Genomic DNA, 20,257 nt, shown 5'->3' with positions numbered 1-20,257 from the left:
CTCGTCCTGCGGTGACGTCGGGAGCCTCTCTCGGTGCGTTTCCCTGGCAACCGCGTTTCCATCTCAGGTTTCCGGGGGGCCGCCCCCTCCCATTCAGCTTTTTCCTCAATGGGGTGTTGTGCAGGCGGGGGGTGCGGAAGGAAGCGAGGAGCCGACCCCGCCCCTCTGCGAGTTCGGCTGCCTTTGCTGTCCTGAGCCTCGGTTTACCTCTCCTTACCTGCCCTGCGCACTGGGCCTCCACTCGGGGACCGTGCGATCGCCCTGCGGTGGTTAGTCCGTTCGCCCTGAGCGCTGGCGGGGTGCAGAAAGCTTTGTGGTGATCTGGAGGTTTCACAGCCTCAAAAGGTCGTGACCTTAAACTCCCAACATGCACGCACCTGCAACCATCTCCACCAGCCCCTCACCTACGTCCTGTGGTCCCCAAATATCTGAGCGTATTGACCATGAACTCTCCAGGGATTAGGCTTGATGGGTCACCCGCCTTCCGGGTGTGGGCGTGGGACGATCTGGGGTTGCTGGGCGGAGGGAGGGGCAGAAAGCTCCTAAGGAGTCCCAGGCCACCCTCGGGGAAGCAGCTGCTCCCTCACCGGCTGAAAACATAGATTCCTACAAGTCGACACCTCCAAGCCCAAAGCTGTGTTGGGGCCTCAGTCTTCTGGGTTATAAAATGGGAGTGTAACTACTTCTGACCACAGCAGCGCACAGAACGACAGAGGATTAAGAGGCTGAAAGACAGAGAACTGTGTCAGCTCGAACTCTGAAGGCACGGAGGTGCCAAGTCCCCACAATCACCAGGGGGCATAGGGGGAGCAGAGGACCGAAGGAGTCCGCCCTCGGGTGGGCACCGAGGGGCTAGTCACCTGGCCTGGCTGGTCTAGCTCCCCGAGAGCACGAACCCGCAGCGCCCCCGACCCCACACTGCCTGGCGCAATCACTTTACGGCAGGCGCCGGGCGGTGAGACTCTGCAAAGTCCTTCCCAGAGTCCGAGCTCCCGGGAGTTGGGAAGCTCTGCCCCTCTGCTGACTCCCACGTTCCCGTCTCCTGCCCACGGTGGAGCCGGGAAGTGAAGGCGAAAGCGTCGCCCAGGGCATGCCCCGGCCCCACGCCCAGAAGGACTTCCGGCCCCGGGTAGCAGGAAGTGGCGAGGCCCTCCCTCCCTCCGCCCTAGGCAGCTTCCTGCCAGACCCGAGCTGAAGCGGCTTGGGAAACCATTTTCGGGAACCAGGGCACCTCAGTCCTAGAACAAGGGGCCTCTGGAATCCCTAAGGAGCAAACGGGGGCTACGGTTACGTCTCATTTTTTTTTATTTGAAATTCGGTGCTCGTGTAAGCTTTTTTTTTTTTTTTTTTTTTATAACCCCTCAATTTTCAGTAAAAGACTTGGGCGAGGTGGAGCCCCACAGCCGGATTCTCTCCCCCTCCCCCCGAGGGCGGCTAATGCTATGTGGGGAAGTCCGTCAGAGGGAAGAACTATGGGTGGGCTCCCGCCTGAGGCTTCCACCCTCAGCCCAGGGACACTTCACAGGCAGTTTAAAAAAATCCTAAAAAAACCCAAAACACACATTTAAATAGGTATCCAAGACAGCTTTAAAAAAATGCACCCACCTAGCCCACCCTCCCTTTTCTTTTTTGGAAAAAAAAAAAAAATTGAGAACAAAACCAAACCAAACCGAATTCTTGCTTGGCCTCTACCCTTCGGGATCCCCTCCCACCCCACCCCCCACAAAGACCTTTACAGCTAGTCAACACGTTCACATCCCAAACCATTAAGGTTGAACACAGTGAGGAGGCAAAGACGGGGTCCACACACTAGAACAAAGGGATCCGAGGACAGGTGTTGGGGTGGACACACATCCCGTTATCACGAAAATTTTCAATGTGGAGGGAAAAACAACGAAAACCACAGATTGACCCCTGCTGAACCGGCCCCAGTGTGAGGGGAGGGCCAAGTGGCCCAGCAGCGTGCTCTCCCCAGAGCGGGGTTAATGCTGTCACAGCTCGACAGCCCACTCCCCATCCCGCCTTACAGGTGAGGTGGTCCCTCGGTTCACGTCCCCAGCAGGGCCTGGAGAGGAGAGGGACAGGGGCTTCTCGCTGGGGACCCCTCCCACCACCTACCCCCCAGTTTTGCTTTTTTCCTAGAGAATAGCAACCATTACTGGCTCAGTCAGAGAAACAAAATCTATAAATAGTCCCCCAAGCTCCATCGGGAAGGAAGGTTAGGGGAGTGGGTGTGTGGAGGAAGGAGAGGACAGTGGGGCAGTGTCCTGCAGAAAGGGTGGCTGGAGGCCTGTCCCTTCCTGTGAGGAAAAGGAGCCTCCCCACCTAACCAACAAACAGCCACCAGCTACAGCATCTGCCATCGAACCAGCTTTTTGGGGCGAGAGCAGGGCCGGCCAGGCATACTGGCAAAGGCCCGTCATTGTAGCACTTGAGAGACTGAGGCAGAAGGAAGGCTGTGGGCATTGTGGACAAAGAAGTATTTCCCTGTTGAATCTCTTAGTTTCCAGGGCGGGAGGGGCGGGGGATCCAGCTGGCCTGGAATGGAGGCCAAGTCTGCAGACGGGGGTGGGGGTGGGGGACACTCCTCTTGGGTCCCCAACCCTCATCTGTAAAGTGCTTCTTGGAGAATCTACGTGGAGTTAAAATCCTGAATCGGGTTTCTGGTGGGGGTGGGGAGAGCTGCACAGAGCGGAAGGGCTGGGGTGGGTGGCTTCCTCCGTCTGGGCCATCTGGGAACAGACTGCTACATATTTGGAGCTGGAGAAGGTGGGAGGGAAGGGCCCTGGCGCAGAGGCCGCGACCATGGTGAGGGAGGAAAGAGGTGGGTATGTGACCAGGGATGCAGGGCAGACAATCAGGGGGAGGAGCTAAAAAAGAATCAGAAAGGCTGGTGAGTGGCGATGGAGGTAACCTCCTGCCCCCCAGAGCTGGGCTGCTCAGCGTCCGTGCTGTGGCTTCCCCCTGCCCATGTCTGGGGTCCGGGACGTGACAGACCCAAGGGGACTGGATCCTTTAAGCCACCACAAACTCGGACTGGATGTCCGGGTTGACTTCAGGCTTCCAAACGGAGTCCTCGAAGTCGAGGCCCAAGCCTGCAGCCTCGCTGGGGCTACCTCCGCCCCCACTGCTGCTGCTGTCACTGCGGCCAGCTTTGCGGCTGGGGGTCCAGTGGTAAGGACCCCGGGCGTCCCGCCGGGCCTTCCTTCGCAGGCGTTTCTGCTGCAGCAGGAGCTGGAGGCGTTCCACTTTGCAGCGCGTGGCGCGGTTCTCTGTCTGTCGCAGTCGGTCTCCTACAAAAGGGGACAGGCCTCCATGAACCCTGAGCCCGGACTCTCAGGCCGGAGCACCACCGGACGGCAGGACACACAATGCCCCAGCCCTACTCCCGTTCCTGGCGAATGCTGGGAGGGCAGGTAGGGCTGTGGGCTGACTAAGTGTTGCACCAGGGCTTAGTCACAGAAATGCAGGAAGTAAGCAGGGCGCACTCCTGTAATTCCAGAGGCAGGAGGCCCGAGGCCAGCCTGGTCTACAGAGTAAATTCCAGGACAGGCCGAGCTACATAGTAAGAACCCTGTCTCAAGAGACCAAAGGAGAAATGGCATGGTATGGTTGGGTACACTGGTCACCAGTTATTTAGGAGGCAGAGACCCAAACACTCCAAGTTCAAGACTAGCTTGGACAACAAAGTAGAAACCCCTCTGAAAATAAAGACTAAGAGAGCTGAAGGCTTGACTGAGCAGGGAGAGCCCTGCCTAGAGGCCCCTGGTGAGAGACTGGGGATCTCGCTAATGAAATACAAACGCCAAACAAGCAACCTCAAAAGAACCTGTTTCCAGAACAGGTGCTACAAAGCTTCTGCCTCACTTTCCCTCCTTGGAGAACAGGGCTGTGGAGGCAGGTGATCTAGGTAGGGCACAGTGGCCACGACCATCCCATGGCTCGGGTGGGGGAGGGCCCGTCTGGCCCATCTTAGGGGCTTGAACTGATTCAGCCATTCATGAAAGAGCCAAAGGCCATCTGGAGATGGGCCTGGGGAGGGGGGAGGAGGAAGTGAGGCCGGGGCCCTCCGGAGCTCACAAGGACCCTCTGTGCAGCAACAAACAGTTGCCTCCTTTTCTCCCAGCTGGGGCAGGTCTGGGGGGGAGGGGAGCGGCTGCCAGCTCCAGGGGGACCCCAGGCAGGTCAGCTGTTCCCTCTGCCACCAGCTCACAAAGAGAAAGCCTTGACCGACAGGGAGGTTGGGTTGGGTGGGGAGCACTCACCAGGGGGCTTGCACATTCGGATCTGGCTCTGGCCCTGGAGCAGGGAGGTGGGAGCTGTGGCTGCCAGCTTCTCACAGGAGGTAGTTTTGGGGGTGAGGTCAGGGGCCGGTGAGGCAGGTGAGCACTGGGCATGGCAGCGGAGCTGGGTCAGCGAGGGTGGCATGCCCTGGTAATGCCGAGTGGCACTTAGGAGGTCATTGAGTATCTGCAGGATGGTGCCGATGTCCCGCCGCGGCCGCCCACTACTGTCTTGGCAGTTGGGGTGCAGTGTGCCTGTTAGTAGAAAGGACCATGAGCCCCCGTGAGCCCCAGGCGGTCAGCTGTTCAGTGTGGGGGAAGGAGACAGCAAGGTGCAGTGCCTGGGTCCAGTGGCGCCCACCTGTCAGCCACTCAGGAGGCTGCAGCAAGGTCTTAACCCCAAGCCAATGCTGGGCGCACACCCTTGATCCCAGCGCTCTGGGAAGCAGAGGCAGGAGGATCTCTGAGTATGAGGCCAGCCTGATCTACAAGAGTTCCAAGACAGCCAAGGCTATACAGAGAAGCCCTGTCTCAAAAAACAAACCAAAAAAACCCCAAAAAGACAAAAAAACACAAAGCCAAACCAAACTCCCAAGACGGCTGGGGGACCTAAAGAAGAGCCCATCTCGAAAAAGGGTGTGGCCCAGCAGTAGCGCAGCCTCAGCAGAGCCCACGTGACCACACGGGCACAGGTGGCATGCCCTATGTTGTCTCGGGTCACACAGGTGCGCGCCCCAGATTCCCGGGGGAAGAGGTTTAGAGAGCGCAGCGGGGACATGGGACCTCAAGCTCTAGAGTTCAACAACACCCAGGTGTGGCCACACCTACCAGAGAAGGTCCCTGAGAAGACCCCCGGAGCGTGGTTCACGAAGCTCTCGATGACGGCACCGGGTTTGCGGGAGCGGGCAGTGGGGCTGCTGCCTGGGGTAGAGGTGGCGCTGCTGCTGGCCGGCGGAGAACAGTCCATCTGCTGCAGAGAGACCGAGACAAGTGGGTACTTCGGTGGGGGCACTCCTCACCTCAGTTTCCCCAGCCTCCAAGGGCAGCGTCAGGGCCCTCCGACCAGCCCCAGGCTCCCATCTGCAGTCCGGGCTCCCCTGCACATGACCAAGGCCACCTAGCCGGAGCCCCCAGCCCCGCCCCCCCCTCCAGTGCAGAGAAGATTCCCATCCTCACCTCAGGACAGGCGGTGGAGGCTGCGTGGGATCGGAAGGAGCCGGCGGTGACGGGGGAGGGGGACACGGGTGAAGGGCTGCTGGATACTGGGGGCACACGGGCGGTACTGGACACCGGCCGACAGGGCGAGGACACCGGGGCGGCCACACTGGACTCTCCCCGGGCCGCAGCGGCTGCGGCGGCGGCGGCGGCGAGCACGTGGCGGTGCTGGAGTGGGGCATGCTGGGCGGCCAGCTGCAACTGCACGAACATCATGTGATCCCCGACGCGCAGGGCCAGGGTCAAAGGCGAGCGGCCTGACAGGAAGTCGCTGACCTACGGAGAGAGGCGGGAGACGGCCGTCAGTGGACGGCGTTCTCATTCCCGATGCCCCCGGCCCAACCCGGCCCAGCTCTCCCCGCCGTGTGTGACCTGGGGCCTCTCGCCGCCCCTCTCTGGGCTCTGGGGTCCCTGTCGGTGCCACGGACGCTTAAATAAAATCAATCTGTATTTCCGGAAGCCTCCTCCGGCAGCCCGGCCTGGCCCGGGTGTCGCTGGGGGCTGTGGGGGGGACAGAGGTGGGTCAGATTGGAGCCCCTGGTTCTCCCCAGCCAACTTGGGTCCTTTAAAGGGGAAACTGGGACCAGATGGGCGGGGCCCAGCTGATGGTCACTGCCCTCCCTCAAATCATCACCTCTCCTTTCCCCCACCTCAGCCTCCAGATCCTGCCTGCCTGTGAGTCTAGCACTGGAGAACCCCTGTAAGGCTCTCTCTTAACAGCTAAGCTGAATCCTGAAGGACCTCCCCACTCAACCTTTGCTTTCCCAAGATAAATATTTATATGTCCTGGGCTGTGAGAAGGGGAAGGGCCTGGAGGCCTGTCCCCAAGGGCCTCCATTTGCTCTGGTAAGCATGCGCTCTCTGACCTGCTGGCTGTCTGCCCCCTCCCCGGCCTCGCACACTGTGGGGGCTTCTCTGTGGGCCTACCTGACCCCTGGATGCACTGGGCACCCTCTCCCCCACTTGTGGGGCCCTGGCATCAGCCTTGTTCTCCCCAGAGGCTGGGGGGGGGGGGGAGTGGAGGTTTCTGAGAAGTGACATAGAGGCTATGAGTCACACCAGGCCGCCTCGCAACTCCCTCCCCTGGCTCTGCTGGCAGAGGGCTGGAGTAACCTTCTCCACTTGGGGCCCCATGGGGAGGGGATGAAGGGGTGAGCAGGCAAGAAAGCAGCCAGACCCTGAACTCCCGCCTCCCCGCCCCAGGTCCTCCTCCGCCTTACTCCCTTACAGGCTTGAAATAGCTTCCTGAGCACCTGGGGTCACCCCTTTCTCTCGTGGGGGTGGGAGGCACAAATGGGTGGCCAGGTGAGTGATGCACTGTGGGGCTCTCAAGGCTCCACGTAACGCCCCTTCTAGTTCCCTCACGCCAGGCCCATCCCCCACAGACCAGCAGGCAAGTCTGCTCAAAGCGGGGCTAGAAGTCACCTTCAGCCCCCACCTCTGGCTCCAAGGACCCAGAGGCCGGACCACCCAGCTCCAGAGCCCTTGCGCCCCTAGCTGGGGAGACAGTATACCACACGTCTGCCACCACAGTGGGAACCTTGGACGGGCAGGCTTCCTGTATCCAGGCCTGGGCAGGGGAGGGTCCTGGGACCCTGCCCACTACCCCTATCAGGGGAGGCCACAGTCTGCTCCCCTGCTCTGCCACTGTGCCAATGAACTAGAGAAGCTGGGCCGCTGTGAGCAAGCAGGGCCCTGCTGTGGCCAAGAATATGCGGAAAGGAAGGGGGGGAACCCTCAACAAATCTGGGAACCCTCCTCAGAGCCAGGCCCAGCCTCCCTCCTGGCTGCTTACTAAATGTTTTCTTAACATCCTGTGGAGGCCTCCCTGGCCTAGGGCTGGGTGCCCCTGCCTGCCCCTCCCCTTGTTGGGGCAGAGAACAAAGACCAGAGAGAGGAGGGGGGGCTGGGAGACTCCCCACCCCTTTGCATCGGCAGCTTGTTTTGTCACCCTACTTCTCCAAAGGCACCCCCCACGGAGTTTTTATTTTGAGGGGCGCACACTCTACAGTGGGAGGGCGCACACACTAGGCTGTGGAGGGGACAAGCTCCAGTGAGCATGGGCCAAGGTCACCCACAGTCAGGGCTGGTGGGAAGATCGGCCCTTCTCCCCCCAACCAATGGCAGCCACCGTGGGAGAGAAAAGTTCTCAAGGTCAGCTGGTCAGGTGCTGGGGGAGGTAGGGAGGAAGAGGAAGCGGGGTGACCAGGCCAAGCTGGCACCAAGGCGGGGCTTTCTTCCCCTCCCCCACAGGCCACCAGGGAAGCACAAACAGCTGGAGGCTCTAAGGGTGTCCCTAGGCGTGGCCGCTGCCGCCAGAGCCCACCTCCGGGTCAGGACGGTGGCGGGTGCTTACCTGGGTCTCGGTCAAACTTTCCAGGGCTTGCATAACGGACTGTTCGGGCCTTGAGGCCTGAGACTACAAAGAGAGGGATGAAGAGTGACCTCAGTGTGGGTTTAGAGCAGGGAGCTGGGGAAGGGGCCCTGTGAACTGGGGTCGGGTGGGAGAGCTCTTTCCAAGGGACAAGATGGTGCATTTATGGAGTGAGGTGGCCAGGGTTAAGATTACAGAAGCCTCCAGGGCACGCGCCCCTCAGTCATTTACCATGAGGCCAGCTTCCACCGTGGGCACGAGCGTCAACTTGCTCCCATCCCCCACGCCGAATTCCTGCAGCTTCCCCGAACTGAGCCGGCTGGGGGTAGGAAGGAAGAGGGTGAGACGGGAGACTACACAGAGACGCGGAAGCGGAGGCCGAGGAGGAGGAGGGCTGTGCGTGCGCAAGGAGTGGGGAGGACGAGCGCGCGTCCCACCCCACCGCTCGCTCCCCAGGGCGCTCCGAGTGCCTCGGGGAGGCCTCCTGGTCCTGGGAGCCCCCCTCCTCACCGGATGACTTTACTCCGGGTTAAAGCACCCCCCACACCTGCGAGGAACGAGACTCTTATCACCTGCACCCCCGTGGGCTCTTTGCCACCCTCCCCCGCAGCCCCCTCCAGGCCAGCTCCTGCCTACAACTCCCCATTTCTTGCCCGGGCCCGTCTTTGTGGGCGCCGCGGGCTCTTTTAGAGAGAGGCCTTCCGGGGCTCTGCCGACCCAGGCTCCCCCTCCTCCCTCCCGGTCGCAGGCCGCTGCTCAAACAAAGAAGACCCTCCCCCTCTCGCCCCTCCCCCACTGAGGCCCCTCCGCTGGGGATGGACACCGTGTGTCCCCAGAGGCCCGCGAGGGGACGGGGAGGGGGGTGAGGGACTCCCTGGCCTGGAGGCGATTTAAATACCGGGTTGGGGGGAGGTGTGGGGAAGCGAGAACAAAGGGGGGCAGAGAGACGCAAGTGATGGGGAGACAGCCAGACGCAGAGGGGGCCGTCAAGCAGATGCGGAAGCGGCGAGACCGCCGGCACAGGAGGGGGTGGCTCTGCACCCCCTCCCGGCGCTGAGGACAACCCCCCCCCCGTGCCATCCCGGGGGCCCACATCTGCCGTGCCACCCCCGTAGTTCCTGGGCGTCCTGTGGCCCCGCGGGGCGCTCCTGCCTTTGTGCAGACCCCGACGGGGGAGGGGGCGCAGGCGAGTAAGGCCGAGCAGAGGGCGCCCGAGAGCGCGCACGGCGCGCCGCGCGCCCCCGCCCCCCGTCTGGCTGCCCCCTGCTTCCCCGCGCGGCGCGCTCTTTGTTCCCGCCCGGGGCCCGGGCCCGAGGGGGCGGCCCGGTGCCAGGGGGCGCGCAGGCGGGGGCGGCGCTCTACCTACGTGTCTTTGTGAAGCAGTGCCAGGCGTTCCTTGGGTACTTTGAGGCGTTGGGACAGCCTTTTGCGCAGCCCTTCCACAGTCTCGTCGTGGGGCACCGACAGGTCATAGCGGGTCCCGGTGGTGCTGTGTATCGCCAGGCTCATGGGTGCGGCCGACTCCGTGGCCGCGCTCAGCTCGCAGGCGCCGCCGGGGGCCCCGCGCCGGCAGCTCCGGGCGCCGCCGGGCTGCGGCTCCATCCCCGGCGCGCGCAGGACTGGGGTCCGCGGGTGGCCTCCAATCCTCGCCGGGACTCCCCCGCCCGAACGAGGTCCTCCTCCGCTCCGCGGGCGCTCCTTGGGGAAGGTCCCAACCTTAGCAGTGGAGCCGGCAGGCGACAATCCGAGCGGCGCTCCGGGGTCGCGTGGGCTCCTTGGGTTGCGCCCCGGGGTGGGGTCCGCGATCCGGTTTCAAGGGCGGAGGATGGCGACCCGGGCAGGGCACGGGGAGGGTTCTACAGAAAGGAGGCGAGCTACCCCGCTTCGCACGGTGCCTGGATCCCTCTCGGGTCGTGCTACCCCGCGCGTCCCTTCCCTTAGCAACAGCCGCAGCCGCCGCTCGCAAGATCTGGGGGTGAAAGTACGAAGAAAAAAAAAGTTATCATGTATCAACGTTCCAAGGGGCGGGACCACCGCCCCCTCCCATTCACTACTTACTCCGCCGGCCAGGCGGCGGCCAATCAACACACACAGGCCGCCCAGTCCGTCGCACGCCCGGGCCAATGGGAATCGCCGCGGGGCTGCCCCACGTGGCAGCGAGGCCCGCCCCCTCGCCCCGCCCCATCCCTCCTGCATCCAATGGAGACGCCAAGGGGGTTGGGCTGATGGCGCTCCTGACCCGCCCCCGCGACCCCCACCCGAGTCCAGAACCATTCATAAGGCCCAGAGAGCGCAACAAAGGGCGAGGGTAGCGGACCCCGGTCAGGAGGCTGAGAGGCCCGCCTCCCACCCTCCGCGGGAGCGCGGCCCCACCCCCCCGCAGAGGGAGCGCTCTGGAGAGCAGGCCGTGGGCCCGGCCATTGTTCCCGACTGAGAGAGGAACAGGAAATCGTGGGGCCTCCCCGCTGGCTCCGTCCGGGAAGCAGCGGCCTGCGGAAGCTGTCGCTGGAGCCCAGAGCCTCATGGCCAAGGGTCGCGGGTTGGGCTCTCAAGGACGGGCCAGTCCTCCGCCCCCATGGGTGGGCGGATGCAATGATATCGGAGAACTTGGGCGGGGCCCGCGGCTTGGGCGGGGCCCTGCAGCTCGGTGACGTGGCTCTGATTAGATCCGTCCCTCCCGAACCAGGGCCACTTCGCGTCCCAACCTAACCCATCCTCCCCTGTTTTCTCTGCCACCCCCCCACACCCCATCCCGGGTCGGCCCGTTTCCCGAGGTGCTCCCGCCCAAGCCGTGACGTGACGCGGCGTCCCCGGCTGCGCCCGCGCGCGCCCCGCTCCGGGCAGCGGTGAGTCAGCAGCCCCGGCGCGCCCTCTGCAGTCCCCGCCCGGGAGCGCTACCCGGGTCCCGGGGGAGGAGTGCCCGTGCGTCTTGCTTGGGGAAAGGGGCGCAGAGACTTGGGGGTGGGCAGGTGGGGAGGCTCCGTCGAGAACCTTTGCTTTTACGCGCGGAGACTTACGACCGCACGGACAGGGAAATTGAGTCTCTATCTGCAACTAGTTCAAGGTCAATGCCTGGAAAGAGGGAGGGGGCGTGGGCAGCGGTCCCAACAGGGCGGTGCCCATAGGACGCGGCCCCTCCCATCCCACAAGCGGGGGCTCCTTGTCCGGAGGCACCCGGGACGCCGACGGTTCAAAGAACAAAGAGTGGAAAGCCCAAGGAATCCTCGACGAGTGGGGACCCCTCTCCCGGTCCTGCGGCCTCCCTCTACTCACCGGGCACCGTCGGTCCTGGGTCCCCACTGCTCCAGACAACCTGTGTGCGGGCCGTGGCGAGAGGTGGCCGTGCGGGTCTGGGGACAGGCAGGCGGCCCCTGAGCCTTTATCCGCGCCGCCTTCCCTGGGGTGGAGTTTGGGCGGGCAAGGGGCGGGGGGCCGGGCACTGGTGACGCATCTGCCCCCCTGCCTGCTGGCCTGGGCTTGGGAGACCGGGCCGTAGGGCTTCGAAGCACCTACAGAACAGTCCCTCAGGGGTGCCACTGGCTCGGGTAACTCCTACCTCCACCAGTACTCAGGTGCATCTCACATTGTAGTGGGGGGGGTCTGGCCCGCTTCCCTGCCCCGCCTCCTTTCCTGTTGTCCTGGTGCTTCCGCCTGGGGGCGCCCGCCTTGGGAAGGGGGGGCAGGACGGGAAGGGGTTCCTGAGTCAGCAGCCTGGGTCCAGGAAAACAGGGCAGTGTCACCTGGCAGGCAGCGGGGTGCCCCGGACAGCTGCCTGATGGCCTGGCCTCCGCATCCTTTCCCGGTGACCTCAGAGGCCATTTCTGTGACGATTCAACCACCCCTGGCCTGCCTAGGCCAGTCACCTGTGTGACCTCCATGAGTAGCCCAGTCCCCGACGCACCCTGTACCATGTGTCCCAGGAGTCAGCTCGGGTCATTGGGCTTGGCAGCACGTGTCCGCATCTCCAGCCCCTCTGGGCCAATTACAAGGTAGCCAGACAAACAAAGGAGACCTCCTATGGGGACATTCTGCAGCCCCAGCTGTGGGGTCCACGCTGGCCCTAGCCGTTGGGGTGGATGCTTGCCCACCCTATGGAGCAGGAAGCCAGCCCTTTAGCCAGGAACCAGATTGTCACTCGAGTGGCCTCGGCAGAGGGCTTCCTGAAGATGAGGCTGCACCCTCCATCCTGTCCCCACTCTACTGCCACCTGTCCACTTATCCACTTATCAGGTCTCCTGCTTTATCTGGCCGGAGCACCTCTACCACCCCTACCCTGGGCGCCCCTCCCAGGCCAATTCCTTCCTGCCCTCCTTCGTGCTCTGCCTGATCACTCTGGACAGGCGTGCTGGGCCCCCTCGGTGACACTCCCAGCCCCCCAGGGTCACTTGGAGGCCCAGGGACTGAGGGATGAACAGAGCCTGTTCAGGAAGTAGGGAGACCTTTACCACCAGGTCAGAGGCAAGGTTGGACCCAGGAAGAATGTGATGGTGTGCACTGGGGCAGGTGAGGTGGGCTGGCTCTGGCAGGACCATTAGACTGAAATCCACTGCCCACACTTCCTGCTTCCTGGCCCTTCTTCCTCCATGGTCCACTGCCCTTAGGTGTGAAGCCCCAGGACTCAGAGCTCTGTCCAGGCCCTGCCCTCAAGGAGGTCCCAACCTCTGGGCGCCCCGCCCTGCCTGACTGCTGTCCCAGGACGCAGCACAGGGTGTCCTGTCCCGAGGCTGGGCTCCAAGCTCGTGCCTCCTTGCCGGAGATGCCTCTTTGGTTTTGGTGGGGGGTATGAGGGAGTCACACTAGAAGGTGTACTAGCCCAGGCTGGGCTGTTCTGAGGGCCTCCTGTTGACATCTGCCCAGCCCGTGTCTTTGGTTCTAATTGACAAGGCCCCTGGTGGCCCAGTCAGCTAGGACCTGGGATCCCAGCCTGAGGACAGAGGGTGGGGCCTAGGCAGGCCCTGAAAGATGACCTCAATGACCTCTGGGGCCCACACACCTCTAAGCCTGAGCCAGGCAAGGTGGGGCCCTAGAATGACCCTCCCATGAAGTATCTGGGAACACCCCCAGGCTGCAAGTGTCTGGAGGGCTCTGGCACACTCAAGCCCAGATCAGGCACATGTGGCCACCAGGAGTCACCCACACAGGGCCCTGACGTGTGCGACAGGCTTCACTCAGGCCCAAGCTGGCCTGCTGGCCACTGTCCAGGACGTTCAGATGACTGGTGATGGCAGGCTTTGACCCTCCTCACATTCCTCGAAGCCCAGGACTAGTGTCAGCCCCTGAAGGGGTGGGGTGGGGGAGTCAGCACACTACCTGGCCGTCAGGGTGGGGTTGGGGGGGTGGTTTAGAAAAGGGTGGGGTGTGCCAGGGCCACCCCACCCCACCCGGGGCCAGCTAGGGGCCTGAGTGCCTAAGGAGGTGCCAACCGCACCAGGCACCGGGAAGGTAGCCAGCTAGGCTAGGGCCACCCACAGGCTGGGTGTGCCCAGGGCGGGGCCTCCGTGGGAGCAGGTGGTACCTGCCTCTTCCCAGAGCCTGTGGGTGGAGCAGGGGGCCTCAAAGGGAGGGCCGTCCTCCCTGGTGGTCAGGTGCTGAGTCTGGCCAGCAGCGCTAGCCACACCCACCGTCTCTTGCCCATCCCACCCTGGCAAGCGGCACCCCAACAGCCAGTGAATCCCACCCACTGTTGTCCAAGTGCCTCTGGGGGCCCAGATACAGGAACCCCAGGCAGGGGTGGGGAGGGTCTTGGCTTTGTGCTGTGCAGTTAGAAACGAGAACACTCAGCTGGTTCCTGGTGTTTAATGGACAGGCTGGGGCAATCAGTGCCAGCTCTCCAGGGCAGCATGGGGATCCCGGGCTGTGGGCAGCCTGGGGGAAGACCTCCATGACCTGGCAGGCACGCACCAGGAAGTTTTAAGCCAGTAACCGGGGCACTGCTGCCCCCTGGTGGCAACTAGAGCAGCGACCGGCCGCACAGCCCCCGAGGCTGCCAAGACCTGCCTGTGGCGACGACCATGCCTACTCCAGGGCTTTCACCAGGGCCTCATTGGCCTCAATTCGGATCTGGATCTCCGCCCGCGCTGGCCCATCCGCAGCACCCGACAGTTCCGACTGCGCCTTCTCCAGGTTGGCCCGGGCCGCCTGCCGAGGGGCAGGCAGGGTGAGCACAGCAGTGCCACACTGTGGCCCGCCCCACCCCAGCACCACACCTGCCCTGCCCAGAGCCTCAGTTTCCCCATCCGATGCTCACCCCCAGGTCCAGCATGTCCAGCGTCACAGCTTCTTCAGCCAGTAACTGCACCGAGGAGTCCGCGTTCACAGTGATGGAGCCACTGCTCACTACGGAGAGATGTCAGAGACTGCTCACTATGGACAGAAGCCAGAGCAGCCTCCACCTGCCACTGTGCTCACAGGAGTCCTCCACCTGCCACTGTGCTCACAGGAGTCCTCCACCTGCCACTGTGCTCACAGGAGTCCTTCACCTGCCACTGTGCTCACAGGAGTCCTCCACCTGCCACTGTACTCACAGGAGTCCTCCACCTCCTCCCAGTGTGCTCACAGGAGTCCTCCACCTGCCACTGTGCTCACAGGAGTCCTCTACCTCCTAGTGTGCTCATGGCCAGCTGTCCAGGGTGACCCTGAGCCTGGGGCTCAGGCCCAGCATGTAAGCGCTGCAAAAGGATTCCTGGCCTTGGTGCACAGGTCATCCAGCCCTGGGCTGACCTCATCCCCAGGCTGAGACAGGGGACTACCAGCTCAGAGCCAACTGGGGCAACACATAGAGATGTCCTCTCAAACTAAGAGTGAAAGAGGAGCTAACGCTGAGGCGCGGTCAGTACTGTGCTTGCCTGGCACATGCACGGCCCTGGGTTCAATCCCCAGCACGAAGGAAACTGGGTGTGGTGACAAACCTGTCACCCAGCATGTGGGGTGAGGAGGCTCAGGAGCGCACAGTCAGCCTGGGCTACAGGAGTCCCCGCTGTGAGCTAAACAAAACAGGAAAGTGAAGGGGCTGCAGAGCTGAGAAGCCCAGCACACCTGCTGTGCGAGCAGAGTGGGGGGGGGGGGGAAGCCCAGGTGCCTCTAGTAACCCTAATGCCAGGAGCAGGCACAGCGACGGCTGCGGCTCACTGGGCAGCCTGCCCAGCCAAAAAAGAGGGCAAAGTCCAGGTTCAGGCCCTCCGTGAGAGGAATGAGGACGGGAGACAGACCACAGCCACCCCCTCATGAGTGCGCGCGCACACTTGCACACCCCTTGCCCGTGCATGGCCACGCAGAACAGACAGGGCCGGGGGCGTGGAGGGCTAGACCGGTGATGCTGGCGGCTCCCCTGCCTAGAGGGCTTCTCAAGGTCCCCCTCAACGCCGAGCCCCGAGACAACACAAGACACTCCCCTCCATCTGGAGAAGGGGCGACGGAGGGTCCTTCATCGGGCTTCCTCCTACCCTGCAGGCTAGCTCAGCCGCTCACTTCCCTCTATGCCCAGACGACCACATCTCCATCTGGGCGGGCTGTGCCCGCCTGCTGCCTTTGCTTTCTCCCTGGCCTGTGGGGGACATGGGCCCCACTCACCGAAGTATTTAGTTGTGGTGCCGTCTTCAGCGTGGACCACTACCAGCCCAGGCCGCAGGACCTGTAGTGTGGGAACATGGGAGGCCAAGATGCCAAAGGCTCCGGTCAGCGTGGGCACATCTACCTGCCGGACGTTGGCACAGTCAAAGAAGACCTGTAGAGAGTGTACAGCATGCGGTAGGCAATGCCCTGGCACCATGGCGACTGCGCTCTCCTGCTGTACGATGGGCGCATGGAGGATTTTTTTTTTTTCTTTTTGGTTTTTTGAGACAGGGTTTATCTGTGCAGCCTTGGCTGTCCTGGACTCAATTTGTAGACCAGGCTGACTTTGAACTCATAGCAATCCACCTGCCTGCCTCTGCCTCCCAGAGCACTGGGATTACAGGCATGTGCTGCTGTGCCCAACAAGGGTGAAATTCTGATGGGGCATGGAAGCCATTAGCCTCAGCTTGCTCACCTGTGAAATGGGACACCTGAGTCTAAGGAGTGTCTAGGTGGCTCAAACACAGGGCCGTGCAGGACAGGCTCCAGCCCCTGGGATGGCATCTTGGAGTCGGAGTTTCTGGGAAACCCTATGGCTGTCCTCCCACCACTCCAGAAAGTTGCTTTGAGGGGATCAAAAACCTAAGGCCAACCTAAGGCTTATGAATAGGACAGGTATGAGTTGAAAACCCCCGGCTGGGGTCTGCACAGGGAAGAGCTTTGGTCCAGGTGAACGCAATGGGATAGGGAGCCTGGCAATCCCACCAGTGCTGGGGCTTCTGTTCTGAGACCATTCAGTGGCAGGATCTGGGTCCAAAAAGGGGTCTGGGTTTGGGTAGTGGTGACTCCTGCTTGGGTAACATCTTGGGGACTCTCCCATGGGTAATAACTGGGATCCATGTAAATCCCCAAGAGGACAGGACTATGGGCCATATCAATCCTGGGGTCCAGGTGACACCACTTAAGCCTTGGGTGGAGGCTGGGGTTCATATGAACCTCAGGGACAAGACCTAGAATACAGGTGACACATCAGAGAATGGGGCCTGAGTGACCTCCACCCAGGTGTGGGGCTTGAGATCCGTGTGACACCCCCTCGGCTCAGCGGGCAAAATCTGGGTTCCCGAGATAGGAGACCTCTCCCCAACCAACATACAGGGTGGAGTCTTAGGTCCAGGCCTTTAGGGGTGGGGCATGAAGTTTCAGTGAAGACAGGTCTGGCCCGGGGTGACCCTACCGAGGGGGCGAGGCCCGCGGAGAGGGTTCCCGTGGGGTTGGAACTTGAGACCCAATACAATTGGATCCTCCACCCACCACAGGTTAAGTCAGGGTCTTGGCGACCCCGGAGGCTGCGAGTTCGCACCTGCGTCGGGGAAGCGAAGGTGAAGGACATCTGTCCGGGCCCGGCGGCGGGGGCAGGCGCGGCCGCGGCCTCGGCGTAGGTTCGCGCCTGGAACAGCAGGCGGCGCAGGCCCGGGCGGCGAAGCAGCGCGGCGGGCAGCATGGCGGCGGGGGCGTCCGTGAATCTCGGGCGGCGTGGACAGCGGACACACTGGGACGGCGAGGCGGCCTTGAGGGCGGGCGAGGAGGACGGCGCGCGTGGCCTTCTGGGAGGCACGGTTCCCACAGTACGCATGCGCGCACTACGGTCCCCTGTAGGCTGCGCGCACTGCAGAACGCGCTGAGCATTCTGGGAGGTGTAGTTTTTCTCGCCTTCGACCTGCAAACGAAGCCCAGGGTCCTCAGGACGAGGTTAGGCTGAACTGCAACTGGACACCCACCCGCCGGAGGGGACATTTGGCGCGGAAGGGATGCCCGCTTGGTGGCAGGTGTCGATCAGCGTAGAGGCGCTTAGTGCGTATTCGAGGTCCAAAGAAGAAACCTGTTGGGGGAGAAAAATTGAGATGTAGGCTAGCAGCCCGGTGTCGTGACGCGCTCTTGCAGTCCCAGCCGAGTGATCGGAAGGGGACCACCGAGCTCCACGACATACAGTGAGAAGTGCGCACCGAAATACATCGTTAAAAAAACCAAATGGAACCAATGTGCGATTAATCCCAGCTCTTCTTCGGAGGCAGAGGCAAACGGGGCTCCTGAGTTTGGGACCACCCCGGTCTACACAGTGGGAACTTGCCTACGCGTAATAAAAGTGGTGCCGCCGGGAGAAGGGAAGCACGCAGACCTCACTGCGTGGCGCGCACTCGGGCGCCGGCAGAGGGCGCTCGGAGCCTGAAGACGCGCTCGCTCTTCTCCGCAGTCACCCCCCCCTCCCCGTGGGCCTCCGCCCCCGCGCGCCGCTGACGCAAAGACGCGTGCGCGGGCGGCCGAGGGGCCCCACTGACGTCAGCCGTGTCCGCGCAGCCTCGCTCTCGGCCATGACGTCACCGCCCTGCCCCCGCGATCACGCAGGTTCCAGCCTCCGCTCAGGTCTCGGTCCCCATCCCCCACGCCCCGCAACAGAAATTGCGGGCTTAGATTTGGTGGGGTAAACAGTAGGGAGGCGCGACTTAAGGGTGCAGTATTGGACCTTAGGTGGGCAGCCGGCAGCTAGAGGGTCGTGGTCACTCATGAACCGGAGTCTGGGTGACGCAAGTGTAATTTTTTTTTTTTTCTTTAAATTCTCCAAAGCATAGCCCCTGGGGCTCAGACTTGCGCAATAGCCAGCAGTCCCGGCTTCAGTCAAACCCGGGAGATTCTCTGCCTGGTCAGTGGGTAACGAACACGCCCATCCTCGTACCCAGGTGTGTCCTGCGCACGTCTTACACACACACCAACCCAAGGACCCCGTATCTACTCGGTGCTCCGCGAAGCAAGGACCCAAACCTAGGACATGTCTGTCAGGTCCTGTCCGCTCAACATAGCCACTGTGCCTTAGCAGACAAGTCTTTAAGAACCTAACTAACCTAGGTGGTGGAGAGAAGGCTCGGCCGTTAATGGAGCGCTCCATTCCCGGCCCCCGTGGGGGGCAGCTCAAGGCCTGTAGCTCCAGCTTTAGAAGTCACACCCTCTTCCTGCCCTCAGAAGCGCACACACACACACACACGGAGAGGATTTACAGCATTTTAGAAATCCAGGATTGGTGACATGGCCTGAGCTTGAGGCCAGCCTCGGGTCCGGGTCCTGAGTGAGTCTGTGTCAATCCTCTTCACTGGGGGCGGGGCGGGGGGACTGTTGTCCTGGAGATCAGTATAAGCAGCCAACCTCCGTTACTTGACTGTGGGCCACAACAGGGAACCAGCAGGTAGGGCCTGGAAACATAGGCTCCTAGAATGAGACGGACCTTGGGTTTGAACCCAAGCACCAACCGGAAGGAAAAAAAAAAATCACTGCAAGGGGAAGGGTTTGTCTGGTATGAGTCATCCATGACAGACCTACGGACCCGTATGGATGCAAGTTAAAATTTCATTATACTCATTTAGTGGGCAAGGGGACAGCAAATCTTCGGCTGGCCAAGGACAGCTTGTGGGAATAGGCCGTCTTCGTTTGGATGTTGTGCCTAGGGATGGAACGTGGGTTCTTGGCCGCTGGCACCTGTACGTGCTGGGCCATCTCAGCACACTTTTGTTTGTGAGGGGGGTCTCATGCAGCTCAAGCTGACTGAGGATTCCGTGTAGCTGAGGGTGGCCTCGCACGCCTGATCCAGACGGTTTCGAATGCAGTTGATCTCCATCACAGCCAGTTTTGGGTGCAAGTTCTGAGGAGGTGCGGGCGGCAGTGGGAATCTGGCGGGCCTGTAAGGGACCCCGCAGAAGAGCAGCACGGGAAAAACAGGCGAGTTGCGGGACGTGGGGTCCCTAGGTCTCATGCCTTGTAGACCGAGGGGGGGAGGGGGACCCGCAGGCTGGAACCGAACACCCGGAGTGGCAGGTGACAAGCTGGATAGCCCAGGGTCCCCAAGACTCAGGGTCCCCAAGACCCAAGGTCCCGTGTTCCGCTGGGGGCGCCGCGCGCCCCGCCCGCGCTGGGTTCCGGGATGCTGCAGCACCAGGTAGGCTGAGTCGTGCAGCGGTGCAGGGGGGCGGGGCCGCGGGGCCGCGGGAGGGGGCGCCGGGCGCTCAGGCTCCGCCCCCCGCCCCCGCCGGAAGGGAAGGGGAGGCGGTGGCCAGCGCGCAGCGAGCCAGACGCGGCGGCGAGAGCGGCGGGGGCGGCCGTGCTGCGGGACCGGGCGGCTACCGGGGACACCGAGCCAGGGGCCGGAGCGGGCGCACCGCCAACGCGATCACGTGCGCGGCCCCTCCTCTCGCGCGCGCCACCCCCGCGCGCCGCTGTCTCCATTCATAAATTCTCCGCCGGCTCCGCGGCCACCGAGCTCCAGAGCCAGCCGGGAGCGCCGTGCATCCGCCGCCCGCCCTCCCGCCGCCCATGGGCCGCACGCCCCGGCGCTGAGGTAGGCGCGGCGGGCCCTGGCGACGGGGCCGGGCGGGGACGGGCGGGCCGATGCGCGCGGCCAGGGGATGGCGACCAGCTCCGGGGCCCGCCCTGACCCACCAGTCCTGTCGCGCGCGGTTGCGCGTGGCCCCGGGGAGGGAGCGGAGCGTGGGAACGGCCTGAGCCGCCCTGCACCCCGCCCACCGTCTGCAGCCCGGAGAGGGAGCCCGCCCATGCCCTCCCTCGGCCTCAGTTTACCCTAGTGACAGGACTAGAGCAGTGTCGCTCTGGCCCCCTGGATCCTCGTGACTCTGCGCTTTCCCCCACCGTATCCTTCTCGGGGGGCCTGGGGGGGCGCCCTGTGGGACCCCTATCTAGGCTTGCGGTCCCGCCTGCCCTCACGACCCCACCTTCCTCGCCTCGGGTGTCCAGCCATCTTCCTCCTCACCCCTCATTGCCATCCTCACCATGC

The 20,257-nt window shown here is 62.9% G+C and overlaps 3 protein-coding genes across 7 annotated transcripts in view; 1 reads left to right on the top strand and 2 right to left on the bottom strand.

Moving 5' to 3' along the window:
- Positions 1–1,282: 1,282 nt before the first annotated feature.
- On the bottom strand, positions 1,283–11,447 carry Midn (midnolin). 4 transcript variants are annotated; one of them, XM_055607801.1, is made up of 9 exons: positions 11,146–11,447; positions 9,239–9,841; positions 8,104–8,191; positions 7,855–7,917; positions 5,871–5,999; positions 5,460–5,774; positions 5,112–5,250; positions 4,266–4,538; positions 1,283–3,293 (listed from the first exon to the last, which is right to left on the bottom strand). In XM_055607801.1, exons 2-9 carry the CDS (start codon positions 9,472–9,474, stop codon positions 3,016–3,018), a joined length of 1,521 nt encoding a protein of 506 aa, XP_055463776.1. In that variant the 5' UTR covers positions 9,475–9,841; positions 11,146–11,447; the 3' UTR covers positions 1,283–3,015. The 4 variants fall into 4 exon arrangements, with proteins under 4 accessions (XP_055463776.1, XP_055463775.1, XP_055463778.1 ...); XM_055607800.1 differs by having other exon boundaries at positions 5,112–5,253; positions 11,146–11,446; XM_055607803.1 differs by lacking the exon at positions 5,871–5,999 and having other exon boundaries at positions 11,146–11,445.
- Cbarp (CACN subunit beta associated regulatory protein) overlaps positions 10,664–20,257 on the top strand; it is a 17,404-nt gene continuing 7,810 nt past the window's right edge. Inside the window, exon 1 of one of the 2 annotated variants that reach the window (XM_055607798.1) lies at positions 10,664–10,718. The gene's annotated coding sequence lies outside the window, so the exon portion shown is untranslated. Of the gene's footprint in view, positions 10,719–19,559; positions 19,805–20,257 lie in introns of those variants that run through there. The other variant, XM_055607797.1, reaches the window with a different exon arrangement.
- Positions 13,653–17,049, bottom strand: Atp5f1d (ATP synthase F1 subunit delta). Its single transcript, XM_055607808.1, has 4 exons — positions 16,784–17,049; positions 15,442–15,595; positions 14,120–14,208; positions 13,653–14,010 (listed from the first exon to the last, which is right to left on the bottom strand). Exons 1-4 carry the CDS (start codon positions 16,922–16,924, stop codon positions 13,888–13,890), a joined length of 507 nt encoding a protein of 168 aa, XP_055463783.1. The 5' UTR covers positions 16,925–17,049; the 3' UTR covers positions 13,653–13,887.

Source organism: Psammomys obesus, unplaced genomic scaffold, assembly GCF_907164565.1.
Source record: "Psammomys obesus unplaced genomic scaffold, mPsaObe1.curated_primary_1811, whole genome shotgun sequence".
NCBI lineage: Eukaryota > Metazoa > Chordata > Mammalia > Rodentia > Muridae > Psammomys > Psammomys obesus.
This window is presented reverse-complemented; position numbering and strand designations above follow the sequence as displayed.